Here is a 19580-nt window from a genome sequence, read left to right as displayed (position 1 = left end):
ACATCTATCCTAGCAAATTACAGACCAGCCTGGTGTTCTTGGGCACTGGAATTAAATCCCTCAATTCTAGCAAGTTTTTCACAGAGCCATCCCTAGCTTGCTTTCAGCCTGTGGCAGCTGTCAGTCTCCCAAACTATTCTCAGGCAGAGTTGAGGGTGAGCATGGGTCATGCACCACATCCAACAGAGCTTGCTTGCAGCCCAGTCTGAACAAAAACAGAGCTCTCGGAGTACAGATGCAGGTTCTTCCATGACAGTGGGCATCGGTAGCACTGGATGGTCCTGATCACGTTAATTTACTAGCATTAATGTAACCGCAAAACAAGCAGCTTTTGCCTCTACTTTTTAATCCGGGTTTCAAAGTACCACAATGACTGCCCTGAACTCCTTACCTCTAATCCTTGCAAACATCAATCACTGTCTGCTGCATTCTGGAAAAGGAAATGCCTTCCCAAGACAAGTCGGGTGCTGTGAGGCCAGGCAATGAAGGGACACAGAGCATATCAGATATATCACGGTTACTCTGAGGCAAATGTCAGATGTGCCTAGAAGCACAGTGCTTGTTGAAGGAAGAGTTAGTTACATCCTGTTTCATCACAAAGCATGAGCAGACACACAAGGCAGCTAATACGGATCAGCCCATGCACTGTAACCTCTCATTTTATCTTAGTCTAGAGCAACTCATCCATTTTGCAACACCACACAGCAATTACAGTTCTTTCAGACATAGCCAGGAGGCACATAAACCTGTGGTGCTTGTGAGGCTGGGTATTTCTGAGCAGCAGAAATGATCACATGCCCTGTGCCTCACTGGATTATGACCAGCTTTGCACGCCATCCTCTATTTTCAAGTGAATCAGTATGACTCCCACTACACATGACTGGCCAACACCATCCTCTCCAAGACAGGCACGGAAGAGCCATTTCAGCTGCCTTGGTCAAGGAACTGAAACACTGCTCTTCTGAACTGAACATGTTATTCAGCAGTTAAGTCCAAAGCCTGCTACTTGTATTGCTTGGTTGTTCACAGTTTACACTACATTGCTGCTGCTGCACTGACTCCAGTTCTCACCTATCCCTGAAGTGAGTGGGAGAATGAAGCAACTGGTCTCCAGGAAGGAGCCCTGATGTTCAGCTGAAGGAAAAGGTTACCAGCTGTCGCTGGTATCTTGGCAAGGTTAACTAGGTTATGCACTTTAGTATCATCTGTGAAGATACAACTGTGCCTTCTTAACTTCCCCATACCACAACAAACAGAAGAGTCAATAGTCAGTAAAAGAAACCAAAATCTTTGGAACATTAAACCTGTTTCTATTTCTTCTACATTAAATGTGGTTCTAAAAAGAAGGGAAGTTTTAGACGAAAATCCATCATTCAGAAATTAACCATAGAGGAACTTCACAGTCCTGGTAGAACGAACACTGTTGCTTGGAGATTCAGGTAGAAATTCGTTGCTGAAGTAACAGCTACCAAAAATAGCTCAAGTGATACTTGACTTGGCATAAAGTTACGAAGGCAGCACTCAGAGACATGTGAGGGAGATTCATAAATTTCAAATTCACTGGATCCCAAGCTGACCTCACAGCAACAGACATTTTGACAGTTAAGAGAAGCTCTAGTATCATCAGACAAGGACAAGATGCAGAAAATATGCACCACTAGATGGCAAGCTGAAATGTAATTTTTAAAAAAAAAAGCACCCAAACCACACCACACACCACAAACCCAAGCTGCTTTAAACACAACAAATAGTCCAGGACTGTCAGTAACAAAGTCTACATGAGACTGTGTAACACCTTAGAAAAATCTCTTCTGTATTTCAACCGTACATCTCCAGTATGCTACAAAGAATCTCATCTACAGCAAACAATCCCCTCCTCTAAACTAAACCCCCCTAATCCTACAAGCAGTAGCTCCTATCTGGAGCAGTTAACTAGCCAACAACCACATCAACTGTTGCAGCAATTGCTGCAGGTACTCCAGGTCTGGTTGCAGTACCTCCCACGTCACAGTGGGACATGAAACCGTGACAGGCAAGAAAGCACATCAGTAGCCACAGAGACAGAGAACAAAAGTGTTTTCTATCCACCTGAACAACTCGAATAACCGTAAACTTTTACCTCCTGAGCAACAGGACGCTGCAAAGCAGTCTGTCCCGTCATCTGTGGAACAATATTGGAAATAACCACTCTATGGAGATAAAAACCCCAGACATCGTATAGGGCAGGGAGGGAATGAGTGATTTGGTGTGCGCAACTAGATTCAGCAGCAAGGTGTTTACAGCCCATGCTGAAGGGAAGCCAGTGAGGGCACTACTGGAGACTGGTCAGCCTGGACAGCTCTCTTCAGGCCCCACCCCAAACCAGCTGGGGGATCTGAATTGTCAATGGAATCTGGCTACTGCCCCCAGGCCTGCCCTGCTCAGAGGCTGTGGTGCTGGGTGCCATGGGCAGGGTCTCTGCTAGCCTGCTTATCACACCAGGCTCTCAGGCCCTGGGAAGGCAGCCAGCCTTCACCGCTCCCCGAGGTCCTCAGAGTTTCCATCCTCTTACCCAGATGACATACTAGAAGGTATTACGAAGAAGGGAAAACAGGGGTATTTTCCAAATCCTCACTGTTGTTTTCATGAAAACTGCTCCAGCTGCCTGATTCTGCTGGAATTTTTATAGAGTTGCCTATCACAGACAGCTGTGCCGACCCCCTGTTCCCAATGGAGGACATTTATCAGTGTTTTCAATGAAGACACCTACATCCCCAAACGGCAGTGTCATAACCTATCTTGGTATTCTTGACGTTGACAGCTCTACATTTTATATGGGTTGTCAATGTTGAATTTGTTAGTGGAATTTCTTTGGATCTGGTTCTTTGTGGAAGTGTGACCACACAGCAGAGTTCAGCTCAGTGTTTCATCCTGTTGTTTGAATTTTGCTTTTTGTTCACTGATGTTTACATTCATACAACTACAGCCCTAGAGGCAAAGACCAGAACTTACTTTCCTCTCCTGCACACCAACCTACAACTTCCTTTCCTTTCAGCCTTCTTATTCCTACATGTTTGCACAGTAAGTCAGTCAGTTTTTAAAAAAAAACCAAACTTATATTCCTACCCAAACATCCAAAAACTTGTGGCATTCAGGGTGGCAGATAATCAAAACTCTTCAAGCTCAAAGAGGCCTAAAATTACATCTAATTCTCAGGCAAATACTCAAATCGCCGCTATTCTTATGCAAATTCACACAGAAGCAGCATTCAGTTTTGGATTAGGTTTCCCTGGTTAGTAAACCAAAGAAAACATCCAGGCAGCTTGCTATCTGACCCTTGGCATACAGCAAACCCTAGACAGAAGATGAGAGCATAGTCCCTGAGAATGTAGTATTTCTGAGAAGACACAGATACCCAAGGGCCTTTTAAGCCAAACACTGATACTCCTCATAAATTCAGATGCCTGAAGAAGTTGGCAGTGGTGGAAAGCAGCTAACCTGGACTGCTGTACAGAACATCCCAATTTAGGCAGGATTTTGGACTGGATTTTGCCCTCTGTCTTCTATAGGGTCTTGTTACATATGCCCTTACTGCTAAACATCACTAAGTTTGCATTAAGTCTTTAGTACCCCCCAGCCTCCATTTCTTGGTTGCACCGGACAAAAGTTCTCTGTACACTGGGTGGTCTGACAGGTGGGTATCAACTCAGTATAACAACACAGTGCAGAGCATTTCTTGCAAGGATCATAGTATTTTCCAATACATATGCATGAAGCATGAGGCTCTCACTAGTTCCCACCACAGCTCTCTCCCCAGCTCCTTAGCATCTTGTTAAAGTTACTTCTCAGCACCTTTTAAGTTGTGCAACGTACTTGTTCCACAGCTCTTCCTTCTCCATCACTGGGTTGTTAGGCTGAAGTAATTAAGCCCTGCTAATAATAATAAAAGCCACTATCTTCAAACACACATGATCTTCCTATCAAGTCCCCACATAAAGGCAGTGCCTTTATCTGAATTCTTCACCTTCTCTCTAAGACTTTAGACATTCCATATTCTCTAAACATTTGTCTGAGACCTACACCTCCCTAACAAAATATTTTACTGGGTTACATTTTACACATTTTAGTCTGCTCAGAACTGGGGGTGGGGGCAAACAAAAGAAAAACTTTAAAACTCAACCCTGGTAAGTATTTAGTCCATCACATTTTAAGACTAATTCAGGAGTTTCTTCAGGCATTTCAATACCATTCCTACAGCAAAGAGCAACAAGAGCTACCTTTTGCAGCTATGCTCCCCCGAGCAGACATGACAACAGCTGATTACTACACCATCTGTACTGAAATCACTAATCAGCCCTAAAACTGAATTTCCCCATATGCCTTTCTGATTAAAAGCTCAAAAGCGTTTAGAGAAGGGAGATGCCTATTTTTCTCCCCTCAACTACACAGACTTCCATAACTGAGAACATGCCATGCAGATACCTGCCGAACTTTCAAGCTTTGCCAAAGGTGTATGAACAAATTAATTATATGTTCACAGAAGCTGTACCAGTAACACTGTCTTAACACATCATTAAAACGCATTATTTTCACAGAGCAGTTTTTCAGCTACACAATAATTTCTAGAATGGCTGACACCAAATAGGCTGTGATATAACACAACCAGCCAGGCAGGTGCAGAAAGCCAAGCAGGTGTGAAACACTCTTAATATGAAAAGTTGCCTCACGAGGCCAGAAGAGAAGACAAAATGACAAAGAAAGAAATCAATCAGTAGTGAAAAGGCAACTTAAAGAAGAGAAATTATGTGAAGAAAAAGATGGGCCTGCACAGAACTGTCATGGTGCAGCAGAGGCCAGTGGTCCCTGGGGCCCAGGGCCTGGGGCAGTGACAGCTCCCCAAGGCAGGGCCGCAGGGCAGGGCCTGTCCCACCGGCACCAGGGCAGCTCCAGCCCCGGGTATCGGGCCACCTCCCTGGGGAAGGGGACAGGCTGAGGCCAGGCTGGGACATGGGCTTCTGTGTGGGCTCGTGGCAGGGCAGGGCCGTGGGGAGCTGGAGAGCGGCCCTGCGGCGGTGCCACGGGGGCCGGGGCTGCCATGGGGCCTGGGCCCTGGGCAGGGGGAGCCCCGGCGGGCAGCAGGGCCAGTCGGGCCCATTACCGCCGTCAGGGCCCAGACTAAAACTATGCTAACAACAACTGTGATATCAATTAAAATATAAAAATAGCTTCACCCTGATGTCAAAAGTGAAAATGACCCAACGGGTGAGATAAAAAGCTCCCCGTGCAGATAAAATGTTGTCACACTAAAAATACCAGCAGCAACTGACACACAAAAATCCCTGTTTACAAACTCCGCAGCATGAAGCAGTTAGATCACGAAGGACACCACTCCTCATAAAACAGCCAACAATATCCACCAGGCAGTGCTCAGCTTGGGGAAGACAGAGCAGGAGAACAGGAACAGAAAATAAGTATATGTAGTTACCAAGGGTAATAATATAAACGCCATTAGCACCTTGCAAATAAATATATATATATATAGCTAATTTGAAAAGATTAAATCTTGATTTCTTCATTCAGTCTTTAATTGCCTCAAGACATAATTTAACAGACACTTACCTGCATGGTTACAGAACGTACTGTCAGTATTTTGGATAAGGCTGGGCACCACTTGTTTTTAGCAAAGAGGAAGGCACTCCTGATGTCATCTTGTTCAAGCATCAGAAAAGTTTCAGAAGAGCAATATAAGGCCACCAAAAAGCTGAAAACCTTATTGCAGCTAAGATTTCAAGTGTCAAAAGTGATGCCGGATTTCAAAAATGCAAATAGTAGTATCTTTAAATTACTTACATTAAAAATAGCCAACACATCATTATAAAACAGAGCAAAGCATAACAGGTAAGTCACATAGAAGCAGGAGAAACTAAAACTCAAGGAACATTACTCAAATATCTTAACAGGAGAAAACAAAAGAACATTAGGTAGTAAGGTAAATTTTGCTTTGCAAATGAACATTATGGATGTAATTTACTCCAGTACCAGCAGGCTATTAATCTAAATGCCCAACGACAACAGATACACATCACTTACAAAGTAAACAGATAAATGCCAGATATGTTTCCTCAGCAAGACAGAAACCCTACCCAAGCAATGGTTAAAAAATTAGGATAACAAACAGAACAGGATGCATAGTACCTATTAAAAAGAAAAGAGAGTTTTGTTACAAATCAGGCAATAATGCACATGCTTATGTATGATCAGAATCAGGGAGGCAGTGACACTTAGGTAAGCCACTGCAATGGCTAAGGAGCTGAATGAACTCTACCAAGCTAAGTCCTAGTCTTTAAGACAACAATGTGTTGTTCCTTTCCCCACAGCCTCCTTTAAACAAAAATTGCCATGTTCCATCACATGACAGAGTCTCAAACAAGAAATGATGCAGCCACACAGGAAACCTAAACACATCACATACAAGCAGGTTACAGAGCCAACTACCATCACCTTACCTCAAGTTCTTTCTGAATTTGTAGTATCTGAGAAAAAAAGCTGCTTGCAGAAATTTACACTAAAATACATCACTATTCTCCAGACTATATGCAAGAACTAAATGAAGCAGCTTGAGAAATTACTCATGTAGCTCTGATTATAGTTCCACTGGGAGTCACTGGAAAGCACAAATTAAAACAGAAAAAAAGCATCCTAAAATACTGGGAAAGATACTGAGAATATAATGCCAAATTCTCATCATTTTGATAAACCAAATTCCTCCATCGCTGTTTGCATTTCTCTGAGTTAAAAACAAAGAAGGTAGGTATGTATGTATGCATGTAAATAAACAGAGGGGAAACTGATTTATATTTCAAAAAGCTGACTAAAAACAACTAGGATATAGCGTGTAATCCTTTTGTAACCTGAAAAATTACTTACAGAGTAAGTCTTGAATTTTGGCTGCCTTACAGTGTGAGAAGAATGGTGTGGTCTTCCAGAAATCATCAATGCATTCTGCATTTGTTAAAGATTCGGAGAAGGCAGTAAACAAGAAAATAGGATCTTTTCTGATGATACAAATGTTTTCAGATCGGGAGAACTGCAAAGTTTTAAAAAACTCCAAAGCTAACCTACTGAAACTGGAAAGATTATTAGACAATGACAGGATATGAAATCTAATTTAAACAAAAAGTAAAAAAGTGTTGGCAATGAAAACCAGTAGCTAAGCATCTCTGAACTACCAACACCATCAGTGGAAAACTGCTTGCTATCTGCCCAATGATCAGTAAGTCTATACTTTGTATTCTAGAAGTATCTAGAATAAATTAAAAAAATCAAAGGGAATCTTAAATACCTATCAAAGACATAACATAAACCAGTAATGCAACAAAGGTACTACATACGATCACACTGTCTCATCTCCTAAAGTACATCAGTAGTAGGAGCAGCACTGACATGCATGTACAGTCATAAAATACTTCAGTAGTATGGCTAGGAGGGAGCTCAGAAGCATAAAGAGATTGTAGAAGCTGAGAGTTTTAATCAAGAAATACAGAACTAAAAGCATTTTACCCAAGATACAAAAATAAAAAAATTAAAAAATAAAAAAAATTAGAAGACAAAAAAATGTTAATTAGACTCCCTTTCACTTATTTACTAGACTGACAAAATCCATTACCTCACATCCAATCCAAGCCATTTGTCAACACTAACTGCTAGTCGTTGAGATAAATACTGCAATGGCCTGTTTATTTACTCAGAGGGAAAAAAAACCCAAACAAATTAACTTAAAGTTATTTATTAGCTGAGTCATCACACCAATACATGGAAAATAAATCTTGGGGGTTTAAAATCCAGTTAAGATATAGAATTTATAATCCATATTCAAATTACATATAATTTATATTCAAATCTATAGGTTAGAGTTGCATAATTAATTAGCTTTGGGGATAATTAGCTTGCATAATTAATTACACAGCAGGGAGAGAGCGTTTGCTTTCATTGGCAGCATGAGGTCCAAGCACCAAACTAGACTGACTCTTCTCAGCCCGAACAGCAATGCTCACACTCCCAGGTACAAGTCAGAGTACTGAAACCAAGAGCAAAAGAAATACAATCCTTTCAAAAGGACTGACCATGTTGGTGTCTGTCCCCTGGGTCTTCTCTCTCAGCACTTTCACTGAGAGGGATTAAACTCTACGCTTGAAACACTCTCACAGTAGGACACCAGCACTCAGTACATGACGTGAGACTCAAGTCCCAGTTGGGCTTTAAGCTGATTCTAAGAACTCTAGCTCACAGCAGGAGTCGGCAGCACACAACCTGAAAAATCTCATGCCACACACATACATTTTTTACATTTATTATGGTAAGGAAAAGCACAAAGATTTCTCTACAGCTTCAACTACAGTTCAAGAAGTGAAACGTCTGCTGCTTTCTAGGACTCGAGCCAGTGCTCTACCCCAGCGGCAGGCAGGAGGAGACTGGAATCGAGGTCTCCTCTTTTTCCACCACAAGTGAGAAGGGAGGAAGAAGCATGACCCACTCCTCTGCAGAGTTGGTAGAGGGGGTGTGCACGTGTGCCCCACAAGAAGCCGCTCAAAGCAACCTGGTCTTCTGCCTGCACTTTGTAAGTGCAGGCAGCACAAGGAATCTAACCTACAGCTAAAATTCAACTTAAAAATGATGCAGGAAGGAAGGGAAACCAAGGGCTGAGTAACTGGAGTCATGCTGGATCTTTCAGATGCTAGGAACAAAGTATCTTTTAAAAAAAAAAAAAAAAAAAAAAAAAAAAAGCTTCCCCCTCAACTTGAGGTATTTATTACTAGGAAAACCGAGGACGGCACACACCCTTCAATGAAGAGGTATGCCCTGAAGAAGGCAAATGACAGAAGACCTGAGGTGGGTGGACTCAAAGAGTATTGGTTGGAGAAACAGGGGGAAAATCCACCATTCGGCACAAACTGTATAAAGATCCATCAACATTGTAGTCATACATCTAAATCTCCAACAGACCGCACACAGCGTTGGTCACTGAGGTGGCTACAAAAATCTAGGCACCACGAGAAAACAAAATGTACCATTTAAGTGGAAATATATAATGCTTATATTAATTGATTTGATTTCATTTAATACAACTTGCAACAGCGACAAGCAGATTAAAATTTGGGTTGATATTCTCAGAGGCAGGCTAGATCTGTCCTTACAAGGAGTGTATGGACTTTACTAACAAGGCCTCAATTTTAAAATATTGAAACATGACAATGCAAAAGTATCCTGTTGAGCATGGTAAAATTATAAAGTAATTTCATCAAGGGACCTAATCAACCTTGGCTTTCTTCCTGTAGCTCATCTGCATCTGTTCCTCTATCCTTTAAAGAGACACTGAGCCAAATGCTGCTTTAACTCTAGTGTAAACTGGATGCCAACAAAAATTATCTGCAAAGAAGAAAAACAAAAACCTACCTAAACCCACAACATCTCAGCAACGAAGAAGGTAGGAGTCATAAAGCCTGAGAAAAATGTTTGCTTCACAATACACAGTAAGTTTCAGTATGTTTGAAATATACGTCCTTTTAAAATCTGAAATTAACCTTCTGTCTAAAAATTATGACTGTTCCTCCAGAGAAGATTTTGTATATAAAAACCAAGTTTAAAATGCAGAACTAAGCCGTAATACATGGTATTACAATCTGGTTTCCAGCAGCAGGTTATGATCTGAACAACGTATAGTCACGGGGAGAGAATTGCCAAGGCACAAATAGCAGTGAAGCATCTAATTTCTACTAAAAGTCAGTGGGGCTAACAATCACATTGCTATGTGTGCTTTTGAAAATATCCTGCTCTGAAACCAGAACTATCTTAGCAACAATACCTTATTCCCAGAAGTTATGTACGGCTGCACAGCAGTGGCTTCTCTAGACAAATGCTCGAGTTATTTCCTAATTTCTAGGACGTGATGTAAACCCTTTATCTCTAAATTAAAAATTTATCTCAAGGCAAAGTAAATTAAAACATTAAATATTTATAAACGTCAATAGCTAAGTTCCTGACTCCTACCAAAATTAACAGAAGTTTTGTTTTAATAAAAACCACAGCAGCACAAGTGCCATTCCGCTCTCTCTAAAAAGCTCTTTTGCTAGAACTGCTCAGGATGCTTTATTATTATTGTTATTAATGAAAAATATCTGTCCAAATGACCACAGGCATTTTCTAATGCTGCTTCTACCCTGCCGAAGAGACCTTGTCACATGAGGAACACCCAGACCATAACCTGATCAGGCAGAACAAAAGCCTGCAAGCAGGGTGACAGGATACCCATTTCAGCAAAAGACACTTGGGGACTTCTCTGTTCACTTCTTGTCTGCAAACTGCCTGAAACGTGCCTCTGACAGATGTACAGAGAGTCAGACTTTTACCCATTTTGTGAACTGAAACACATACACATCTCTCTAATCCCGGTATAGAAGAGCTCTACTAATTTTAGATCCAAGTGGTGCAAAGTGTCATAGCTGTCAGATAGCTGGATACCTGAATCTCAGGCGAAACTAAATTAGTTTTCCGGCACAATTAGGGTATGAAACCCACTTAATTGCTGATCTGTATTTATATGCATTGCAGAACACATTATTAAATCCTGTAATTTCACATATTAGCTATGAAACTGAACAATGAAAACACATTTAAAAGCAAACCCAAGTTCAGAAGGGCCATGTGGCTATAATCAAGAGCAGATTTTGGCCTATGCTACTGAAAAGCCCATCAGAGGCCTAATCCTCCTTGCCTTACAGAAATAGTCACACTAATTGTGTAATTACAATGTGCAGAATTTAACCCTCAATATAGTTGCCTAGAATCTTTGCTCTTTCACAGATTTATTTGTAGCTATTGTCAACTTGTTTAAAATGTACAAAATCCAAAGTTGACAGGTAACACTCAACAACAAAAGAACGCATTCACCAGGTATAATAAAATTAAATCCAGAAACACACTGATTTGCTTTTAATGCAGCTAAGGCCAAACTGGAATACCTTACAGGATCACTGATTTCAGCAGGAGTATGTCTAATTAAAGGCTGAGCTATCACTTGGGCCCCCGATCTTGGGAAGGGGCTTGGGTGGGTAGGTTTCTGAAGCCAGTGTATTCTCACAAAAGCACCAGAGTCCGCCTACACAGATCAACTTGTAAGATCTGGCTATTAACATGCCCTTCAGGATCTGACCCACGGACTGAAGTGTCTTTGTAAGCATTGTTTCACCTGTTTGAAAGCTGCGTTGACTGGAAGCATTCAATACATGAATATTTTCACCCACCACAGAAAATCAAGGCTTTGTTAAATTAAATGGCTTTAATGATGTTTTACAGGAAACATTTCAGGCATGCAGCAATAAGCTGCATTCATATTTGACATTTACAAAACTTTATTCTTTTAAGCTTGAACTTATAAACTACTTGCACTTAACTTAAAGCATGTGAATAAGCCCATTTTTATTTTTCAGAGCACTTCATTCCAAGTACATGTTGAAGTTCTAGCAAAATGGTGGAATAAATTCTTCAAATCAAGCATGTTTTAAGCAGCGCAGAGGGAAAAAAGAACACATAATCTGGTTTTTGAGGGAAATATCACCAGGATTAGAAAACTAGAGCACAGCAAACAATTAGAAACACCTCAACCAAAACCATAAACTGAGCCAAAACAAACCTTTTAACACAATGATGACCGAAGTTCATTTTTCTCTACCCACCCCATATTTTGCCACCTCCTGATTTTGGCCGTAAAAAAGGAATTATGGAATATTCCTGTAAACTCTATTTAAAAGATGTTGCTGACTCAATGGGAACTGGGAAGTACCAGAAAAGCAATGAAACAGACCTTTGATTTCTGCCCCAATTCACATACCAAAGATGTCTGAATTGATGGCCAAATTCTGTCCGCCTCAGTCATCTGAACAGGTATCTCTTAAAGCCATGGAGATGCAACCACAGTGCGTGTATACCCTCAAACTCAGGTTCAGAAACTGCTGCCCAAATCTTGAGGCCTTTACACAGACAAAACCTTGCTGAACCGGCTAACATTCAGATTCTCATTAATTTTATTCCAATGAAATTAAGACCTCTTCAACTTTACTCAAGTGAAGTGCTCACACAAGTCACATCAGCAAGATCTGGTTTATATTTAGGATGAAATGCACTCAAAAAAAAAAAAAATCCCATCTCCAAGCAATACAAAAGTGAGAACTTTCTGCTTAAAGGAGGAAGAATGTTGAAACAGTAAAACTGCAGGTTTTCCATTTTTACATTGCAAAAGGAGTCCATTAATTTTGTCGGACTTCACACAATGGAAATGCCATTATGTTTCCATCCCTAATTGAAGGCACTTTCTGTTGGCTAAAATCCTTCATTCCCAAGAGGCTAACCTGCTGCAAGAAATGTGCTAAGAACAGTGGAAATAACAGTGCTGTCATGCTGGAGACTTGCACGGTGGCAAAGAAAGGATTAGGTGACGTGCAGCTGGATAATCCACGTACACCCTCCACTAGTCAGCAAAAAACCCTGTCTCATTTGAACAAAAACATGATCAATTCCAAGGCTAAATACTACCAGCACCTGAAAAGAAGCAGAAGAAAACCCTCCATGGCAGGAATTCCTTAAACACCCTGCAAAACTAACACCTATATGCCACAACTTTTTGTTATGCCAAAAGAGAAGGAAAATAAGTTAAAAGCATCTAATCATTTACTGACTCAAGGATTTCTTTCCAAGTCCAAAATCGGAAGCCCTGAAGAAGGAAATCTGATTAGTCCACAGCCAACAGCCCAGAAGAGCAAGACTTCTGCAGCCTCTGATTTCAGGCCCCACAAGTTCAGAGCAAAAAATAAGGAAATTCACAGATTCAAGAACCAGGAGCATCTACCACAGCCCCTCCTGCCTTTGCTCTATGAAGCCATCTCTGAAAAAAGAATATCCCTGGACTAAATCTGATACCAGACACATTTAGGAGTCTCCAAACTCCTAAATAGCAGCAGCAGCTTTGTTTTCAGGTACAAAAACCTTTCTGAGCAAACAGTCCCTTCCTGAAGTCTGCTCAACAAAGCTGAATGACAGAATTCTATTTTTTTTCAATATTTTTTCCAAAAAACTTACCCAATCAATATCAGACCAGCTTGCTACCCTCAATCAATCATTGGAACAAATTATAGTACCTCTGAACCCTACACAGGCAACAAAATACATCTTTGTTCTCAGAATACAGAAACAGAACTGTTTGCTGTGCTTCAGCTGAACATGTAGTATTACAGATCTTTTTAAAGAGAGAAATGCCAGCACAACCCGACCTGAATTTTGCTATCCCCATTCCCAGACTTGCCCCTTCTTCCTACAGAGGCAGAGGCTATGCAGCAAGCTCAGTGGATCCTAAGGAAGCAGTTATCAGGCATCCAACCCAAAGAGAACATTTATGTGGTATCTTTCCTATCACTAACATCAATTTAGTCAAGCCCCTGAACCGTAAGGCTATAGCTTTTTCTGCGCAGTCACATCAAGCTGAAATTTCGAATAGATCTATTTCCTATAGAGCCAAAATCTACAGCATTAAAAGGTCTGCATGGGCCAGATACCCTACGTATTTTAAACTTTTGTAGCTTACATGACTAAGAACATTCTTGAGTAACTGTGACTTATTCAATACTTAACTCTAAGAATTAGCTCTTTTTCAGAGACAGCAATCATGCAGTCATTCACAGATGTGTCCATTTCAATAATGATGTCAAAGGGAGGCAACTTTATTACCTAACTGTTCGAAATCCTGCAGGAAAAGACAATTGATATTTAAATAAATGTTTACTACCTGAACTGAAAAATATAAAAAAGTTTTACCTGGAATGAACTATAAAATTTCAGAGGGATCACATATATAAGTCTTGATTCTTGGTCTGTTCTTTGGATTTATACCGGAGTAAATCTAATGAATGCACCGCAGTTAAAGCTTAAAATAGTGATCTTCAAATATTTAACACTCAAATAATGTCAGTATGGAACAATGCGTACCCACGTCATCTGACAGAGATGGCATTTAATATTTTAAAAGTTAAACATGTATGAAATACTATTGGGCATTTTCTTATTTATCAAGAAGGCTGCAGCTAACAATAATTTTGTTAATTTTTGTTCCCAGGCAATGGTGAGATACCTTAAAAAAGGAGTCTTGCCACTTTGCAAGTTCTTTACAGTCTCCCAGAGAACTCAAGTATATTTTCTGAGATAAAGTTGAACTGTTACATTAGTAAATATTTGTACAATTTCTCATCTTCCTATTCAGCCACAAGCACGATGTGAAATATGTCAAACGTTTCAGATAAATATACTAGACATTTTATTGCCACTATCACAATAATGGCTTTGCCTTTGAATTCTTAGAGGTGCTACTAACAAAGAAGCTTTTTTTTTCCCCTCCCCTGAATAAGTAGCTTGATTCAACATGATTTCGAAATAATCTGAGATAACATGACTTTTTTCTCCTCCATCAAAATGCTTTAGAAATACTGCCAATAAATCGGTATATGAATCAAGGGAAAGAAAAGAAAATGACAGCCAGCAACTGAGCTGACAAGGAATCAGAAAACAACAGTCTCTTCTCCCACAGCAAACAGCTCTTCTGTGCTATCTCAGATTTAGCAAACAGTTGCCTAATTATTTACTGTCACAGCCAGAGACATGGTCAGCAGACAGAATTTGGAGACATACAAATATCCCAGTTTCAGCTGTTACAGCAACAAGGTACTTGGTATTGCATGGTCTTCAAGATCCACAGCCTACTTTGCCTGTGGAAACAGACAAAAAGTAAAATTTCACTTTTCTACATTTAAAAAGGACTGCTTTTCTCTTCGTAAATCAAACTGACTGAACGTCTTAACGATGTGGCATCATATGATCCCAAGCCTTCCAAGACAGGCAATGAATTTTGTACAGCTGACTCTGCTAGTTACAGCACTCAACAGCTGGGGCATAGTTAATTTGGCACCCTGATAATGCCCTAGATGAATACGAAGAGCACTCTGCCGACTATAAAAAACAAGAAGAAAAAAAGAACTATTAGCATTAAAATTACGGATTAAAAATATGAAGTTAGCACAGTTTGCATCTGATTAAAAAAATTGCTAAAGGCAGTGTTTACAAAACTGAAAAATTCAGAGAAATGGCACTCCCTCTTCAAAGCCTATATTGTAGCAATTCTTTTCTGATTAGATCAGCTCCCATAGCAAGTCATCAGAACAACAATTGCTGTAGTGAAGTCATACAACTGGGACTCGGATGGGAAATCATGACCGGCTTGCAAACACATTTTAAAAAATAATGTGTTTTCCAGGTTTCCAACATGCCTTAATTAAAACAAGTCCAAATCTTTACCTTTGCTCCCAATAGCCGAATAAAGTATGCCTCGAGTAGCAAAACACAGCATACCAATATATTGAATATGACACTAAAAACTAAGACAACAGAAACTGGATCCTTCTGAATAATTTCAGGATTTGGCTGTCACTGAAAATAGCATGTGAATGGACCTGATGTTACCCTAGCAATACAATATACTCAAATATCTCCAGAATGTGCTTTTTTTCTAAGAGAGATGTGAAATAGTTTTAGGTATTTATTTTAATTAAAACCTCTTTGTCCCCCAACACTTAAGAAAACAATCTTTCAGTCCTTTTCCTGCTAAATCTCTCACTTAAATAGGGGGAAATTAGGTCTAACATCCTTCCCAGGTTTTTAAGCATGTAGAGAAACGGGTATGGGAACGAACCTTATTAAACCTGACTCTAGCTGCAAATCAAAGGTAATCTAAAACAGAACAAGAGTGCTTTGGATTAGACCCAGAACAGAAAAACAAGTTTTCTCAGTGTTTTCTTTATTTACTAAGGAAACGGTCTACTTGCTTTATAATTTTGCAAAAATCACTTCAGCTACATATATAAAGAAATTGATGACTTAAAAAGCGAGAATGGAATAAAGATGTGCTGCTGAAGATTGTCTATGACAAACCGTAATTATTTCTCAACTAAAATGCACTAATGCATTTCAGTACAGAAATAGAGCACATGCTCCATAGCTGCAGTGACACAATGGACAACAGACACAAAGGAGTCATTAGTCAATACTGCTAATGACACATGAAACCGCAAGTGACACAGGTATAAAGTAGACCGGACCTGTCAAGTTTTCACGTCTCAATAACCATCTGTGGAGGATTTACTTTTCAAAATATTACCACTAACAACCCGGATTAAACAAAATCACCTATCGGCATCTTCAAATCAAGCTGTCTTAAACTGTGCCACTCCCATTCCCGTCAGGGGAAACCATCTAACCAAGAGCTTTAGAACCAACTGGAAACGTACAGCTGAAAAATGACAGATATGAAATCTAACCTCCCCCCCCCCCCCCATTACAAAGGGAATCGGCACTGCCAATGTCAGCATACGATGTGACACACGGTGAAAACTATTTCTGGGATGAAGATTCAACCTGAACAGTTAACTCCATCCCTTTCGCACTTGAATTAAAATCAGACCAGTGACACTTTCGATAAGCATTTTCAGGTTTAATATCAGGAAACGTACTGGAAAACAACAGTCAATCATGCCTCCCCAAGCATCTCCTCCATCGAGACGGATCCAAGAACGCAATGTAATTTACATTTCTTCTAGCAAGGCAAATTGAGCTGTACGCGGCTCTGCTATGACAAACGCCTTTTTCCTTATTTCTCCTCTATTGGATGAAAAAACTCAGGTGCTACACGAACTGCGAGTATTCTTTGCCCGAACACGAAGAAAAGACAAAATAACAGACAGGTGCAAATAAACCGAAGCTTTAAAAGCGAAGGCGCATCGAGACGCGGCTCGCCGCGAAGGAGACTCCCACACGCACGAGCGCGGCTCACGCACCGCCGAGGAACGGGCGTTATTTTTAATTATCGCAGGAGCCGCCGACGCCCCCCACCCCCACCACCCCCGGGCACCACGCAGGGGCCCGGGGCCACCGATCCCCCTCCCGCCGCCGGCGGGGCCGGCGCACCTGGCCGCCCCCCGCCGCGCCAGCGCCCCCCGGCTCCGCAGCCGCCACGCCCGGCGGGCGAGAGACGGCCCCGCGGCGGGGAGGGCCGCCCTACCTTTGTATCGCTCCAAGACATCCTCGTAGGCTTGCAGGTACTCCTGCTCCTCGGCGTAGAAGTAGGCGCCGGGGGAGAGGTAGCCAGCCATGGCCGGGGGCCGGCCCTGCCCGCTTCCCTGCGCGGCTCCGGGCGGCCGGCAGCCGCGGGGACGGCACGAGAAAAAAACCGGCGGGCGGGGGGAGGGCGCTGTCAGCCCGGCCGAGGAAACGCCCCCCGCCGGCCGCTCGGGTTTCGGTAGCCGCCCCTCGGAGCGCGGAGGGGGGCGGCCCCAGCCCCGCGGCGGCCGCCGCCTCCCCGCCGCAACCCCCCGGCTTCAGCCCCATCGCCCAGGCACCGCCCGCGGGGGCCGGCGAGCTCTGCCTCCGCGGCCCGCGGCCTGGGCCGCCCCCCGCCCGCCCCCTCGCGCTTCAGCCCCGGCCTCCCCCCGGGACGAGGAGGGCGGCGGTCGCCGGGGCGGGAACGCGACGCCCGCGGCACGGGCGGCGCCGGCGCTGAGGAGCCACTGCAGGGTGGGCACCCCTTGGGGGCACGGCGGGCAGCCCCCGGCGCTGGCCAGCGGCACGGACGGGGCACCCCGGGCGGCGGGGCGGGCCCGGCAGCAGCCCCGGCCCCGCCGCAGGTGCCACCGCCGCTCGCCCGCCCCCGGCCGCGTCCTCACCGCGCCTGCGCCTCGCGGGCCGCCCCCACCTCCCGGCCCCGACCCCCGCCGCCGGGCCCGCCCCGCAGCGGTCCCTGCCGGCCGGGCCCCCGCCCCGCGCACCCTGCCTGCGGGGGGCGGCGGCGAGACCTGCGGGCGGCCGGGCCGGGCCGGCTCCGCAACCCCCCCCTGCGGCTGCGTTCCGCGGCTGGCGAGAGCCCGGCCCGCAGAGCACCCTCTGCCACCGCGTCCTGCGCTGCCCCCGATAGCACCGTTAAGATGCGTTACCCTGGGAAACGGTGTCCCCGGAGGGGACCCGCGGAAGCACGCACAAAAGGGGATGCGGAAAACAGCGGTGTCCCCGGGGAGCACCGGGGATCGCCGCATCCTCCTGGGAGGTTTCCAGCCTTCGCCGGGGAGAAGCCGACCTCCGCCCTGTTCCCGGCATCATTTGTGGCCGGGCCGCGCAGCGGCGCCCACCCCGGGCGGCTCCGTCCCGGTCCCGGTCCCCGGCCCCCCCGAGCGCGGCCCCGGCCCCGCACGGACAAAGACCGGCGCGCTGCTCCGCGCGGAGCCGCATCGGTGGCGGCCCGGCCGGCGGGTGCTGCCCCGGCCGCACCAGCGGCGCCCGCTGAGCCGGCCAACGGCGCCGCGGCCCCCGCGCCGCTGGTGCGTTTTCGCATGAAAGTTTAATGGGCGCACCTGCGCGTATTTCGGCTCGCTCCCCAAACGCATCAATTCACCCAGCCGGAAAACGCAGCCAAAGAGCTTAGTCACCACCCGGAGGGGCCGCGTTCAGAACGACAAGGGATGGGGGTCCCTGTGGCCCTCACCCGCCCCCTCCCACCAGCCCCCGGCCGCGCCTTACCGGCGATGCGCAGCACGGCCCTCTCGGCGGGGTCCAGCACGGAGCCGCCCTGGATCTTCCGCTTGGACCGCTCGTGTTTGGGCAGGTTCCAGGGCAGCGTGTCCCCCGGCGCCGGCGACACAGTCCCCGATCTCTGGCTGAAGTCCTCCTCGTCGGAGAAATCGGCGGAGGACGACATGGAGCATCGGTAGGACGCGTTCCCGGAGCTCTGCACGGGAAGACAGACAGGGAGGGTGCGTGGGGAGCGGCTCGGGACGCGGGGCCGCCGGTGGCACCGGCGCGTACCCGCCCCGCGTGGCGTGGAAAAGCATCTCTCGGGAAAAGGGGGGGTGGGGATGGGGATGGGGACGCTGCTCACCATTGCCGTGAATTGGGGGGGTGGGGGGGTGGGGAAGAGGGGTGCCTGTGCGGAGCGCCGAGGGTGATGGTCCAAAAACCAGCCGGTCTCTAGCGGGAATGCACGGGGAGGGGTGCGGGGGGAGCGGTGGCCTGCGGCTGGGCAGCCAGCTCGCGAATGAGCCTCCCACTGCCCCAACAATAAACCCAGCGGCGGCAGCAACAACAACCGAAAAAAAAAAAACCTTCCGGGCTACAATCGATAGCGTTTGGCTCCCCCGCCAGGACAAGGGAAAGATTCGCCGTCACCGAGCTGCGGGTGAAACCGTTCGCGTAGATCCGTTTGTGGGCAGGACCCCGGCCCGCGGGCAGCCCCAGCCCCGTCGTTACGCCCCGGGGCCGCCGCGCCCCGCTCCTGCCCCCTGCCCGGGAGCTGCCCGGAGCGGCTGGGAGCGGCGGGGGAGCGGGGGGAGGGAGGGAAGGGGAGAGGGAGGGAATAGGATTTCTCCGAGCAGCCCCTCTGGGTAGCAGAGCACGACAGGCGGCTTTCGGTCACGCTTTGCCAAGACGGCTTCGGTCAACAAACGGCTGATCGCGGCTTACAG

General features: G+C 45.1%; 1 protein-coding gene across 9 annotated transcripts in view; it reads right to left on the bottom strand.

Moving 5' to 3' along the window:
- Positions 1-19580, bottom strand: part of DST (dystonin) — a 302875-nt gene that overhangs the window by 250082 nt on the left and 33213 nt on the right. For 5 of the 9 annotated variants that reach the window (XM_040599286.1, XM_040599277.1, XM_040599279.1 and 2 more), the window contains exon 4: positions 18640-18847. In XM_040599286.1, the coding sequence (XP_040455220.1) occupies positions 18640-18847 (208 nt within the window). Of the gene's footprint in view, positions 1-17131; positions 17428-18639; positions 18848-19580 lie in introns of those variants that run through there. The other 4 variants (XM_040599283.1, XM_040599285.1, XM_040599284.1 and 1 more) reach the window with 3 other exon arrangements.

The sequence above is a fragment of the Falco naumanni genome, chromosome 6 (genome assembly GCF_017639655.2).
Source record: "Falco naumanni isolate bFalNau1 chromosome 6, bFalNau1.pat, whole genome shotgun sequence".
Classification (NCBI taxonomy): Eukaryota; Metazoa; Chordata; class Aves; order Falconiformes; family Falconidae; genus Falco; species Falco naumanni.
This window is presented reverse-complemented; position numbering and strand designations above follow the sequence as displayed.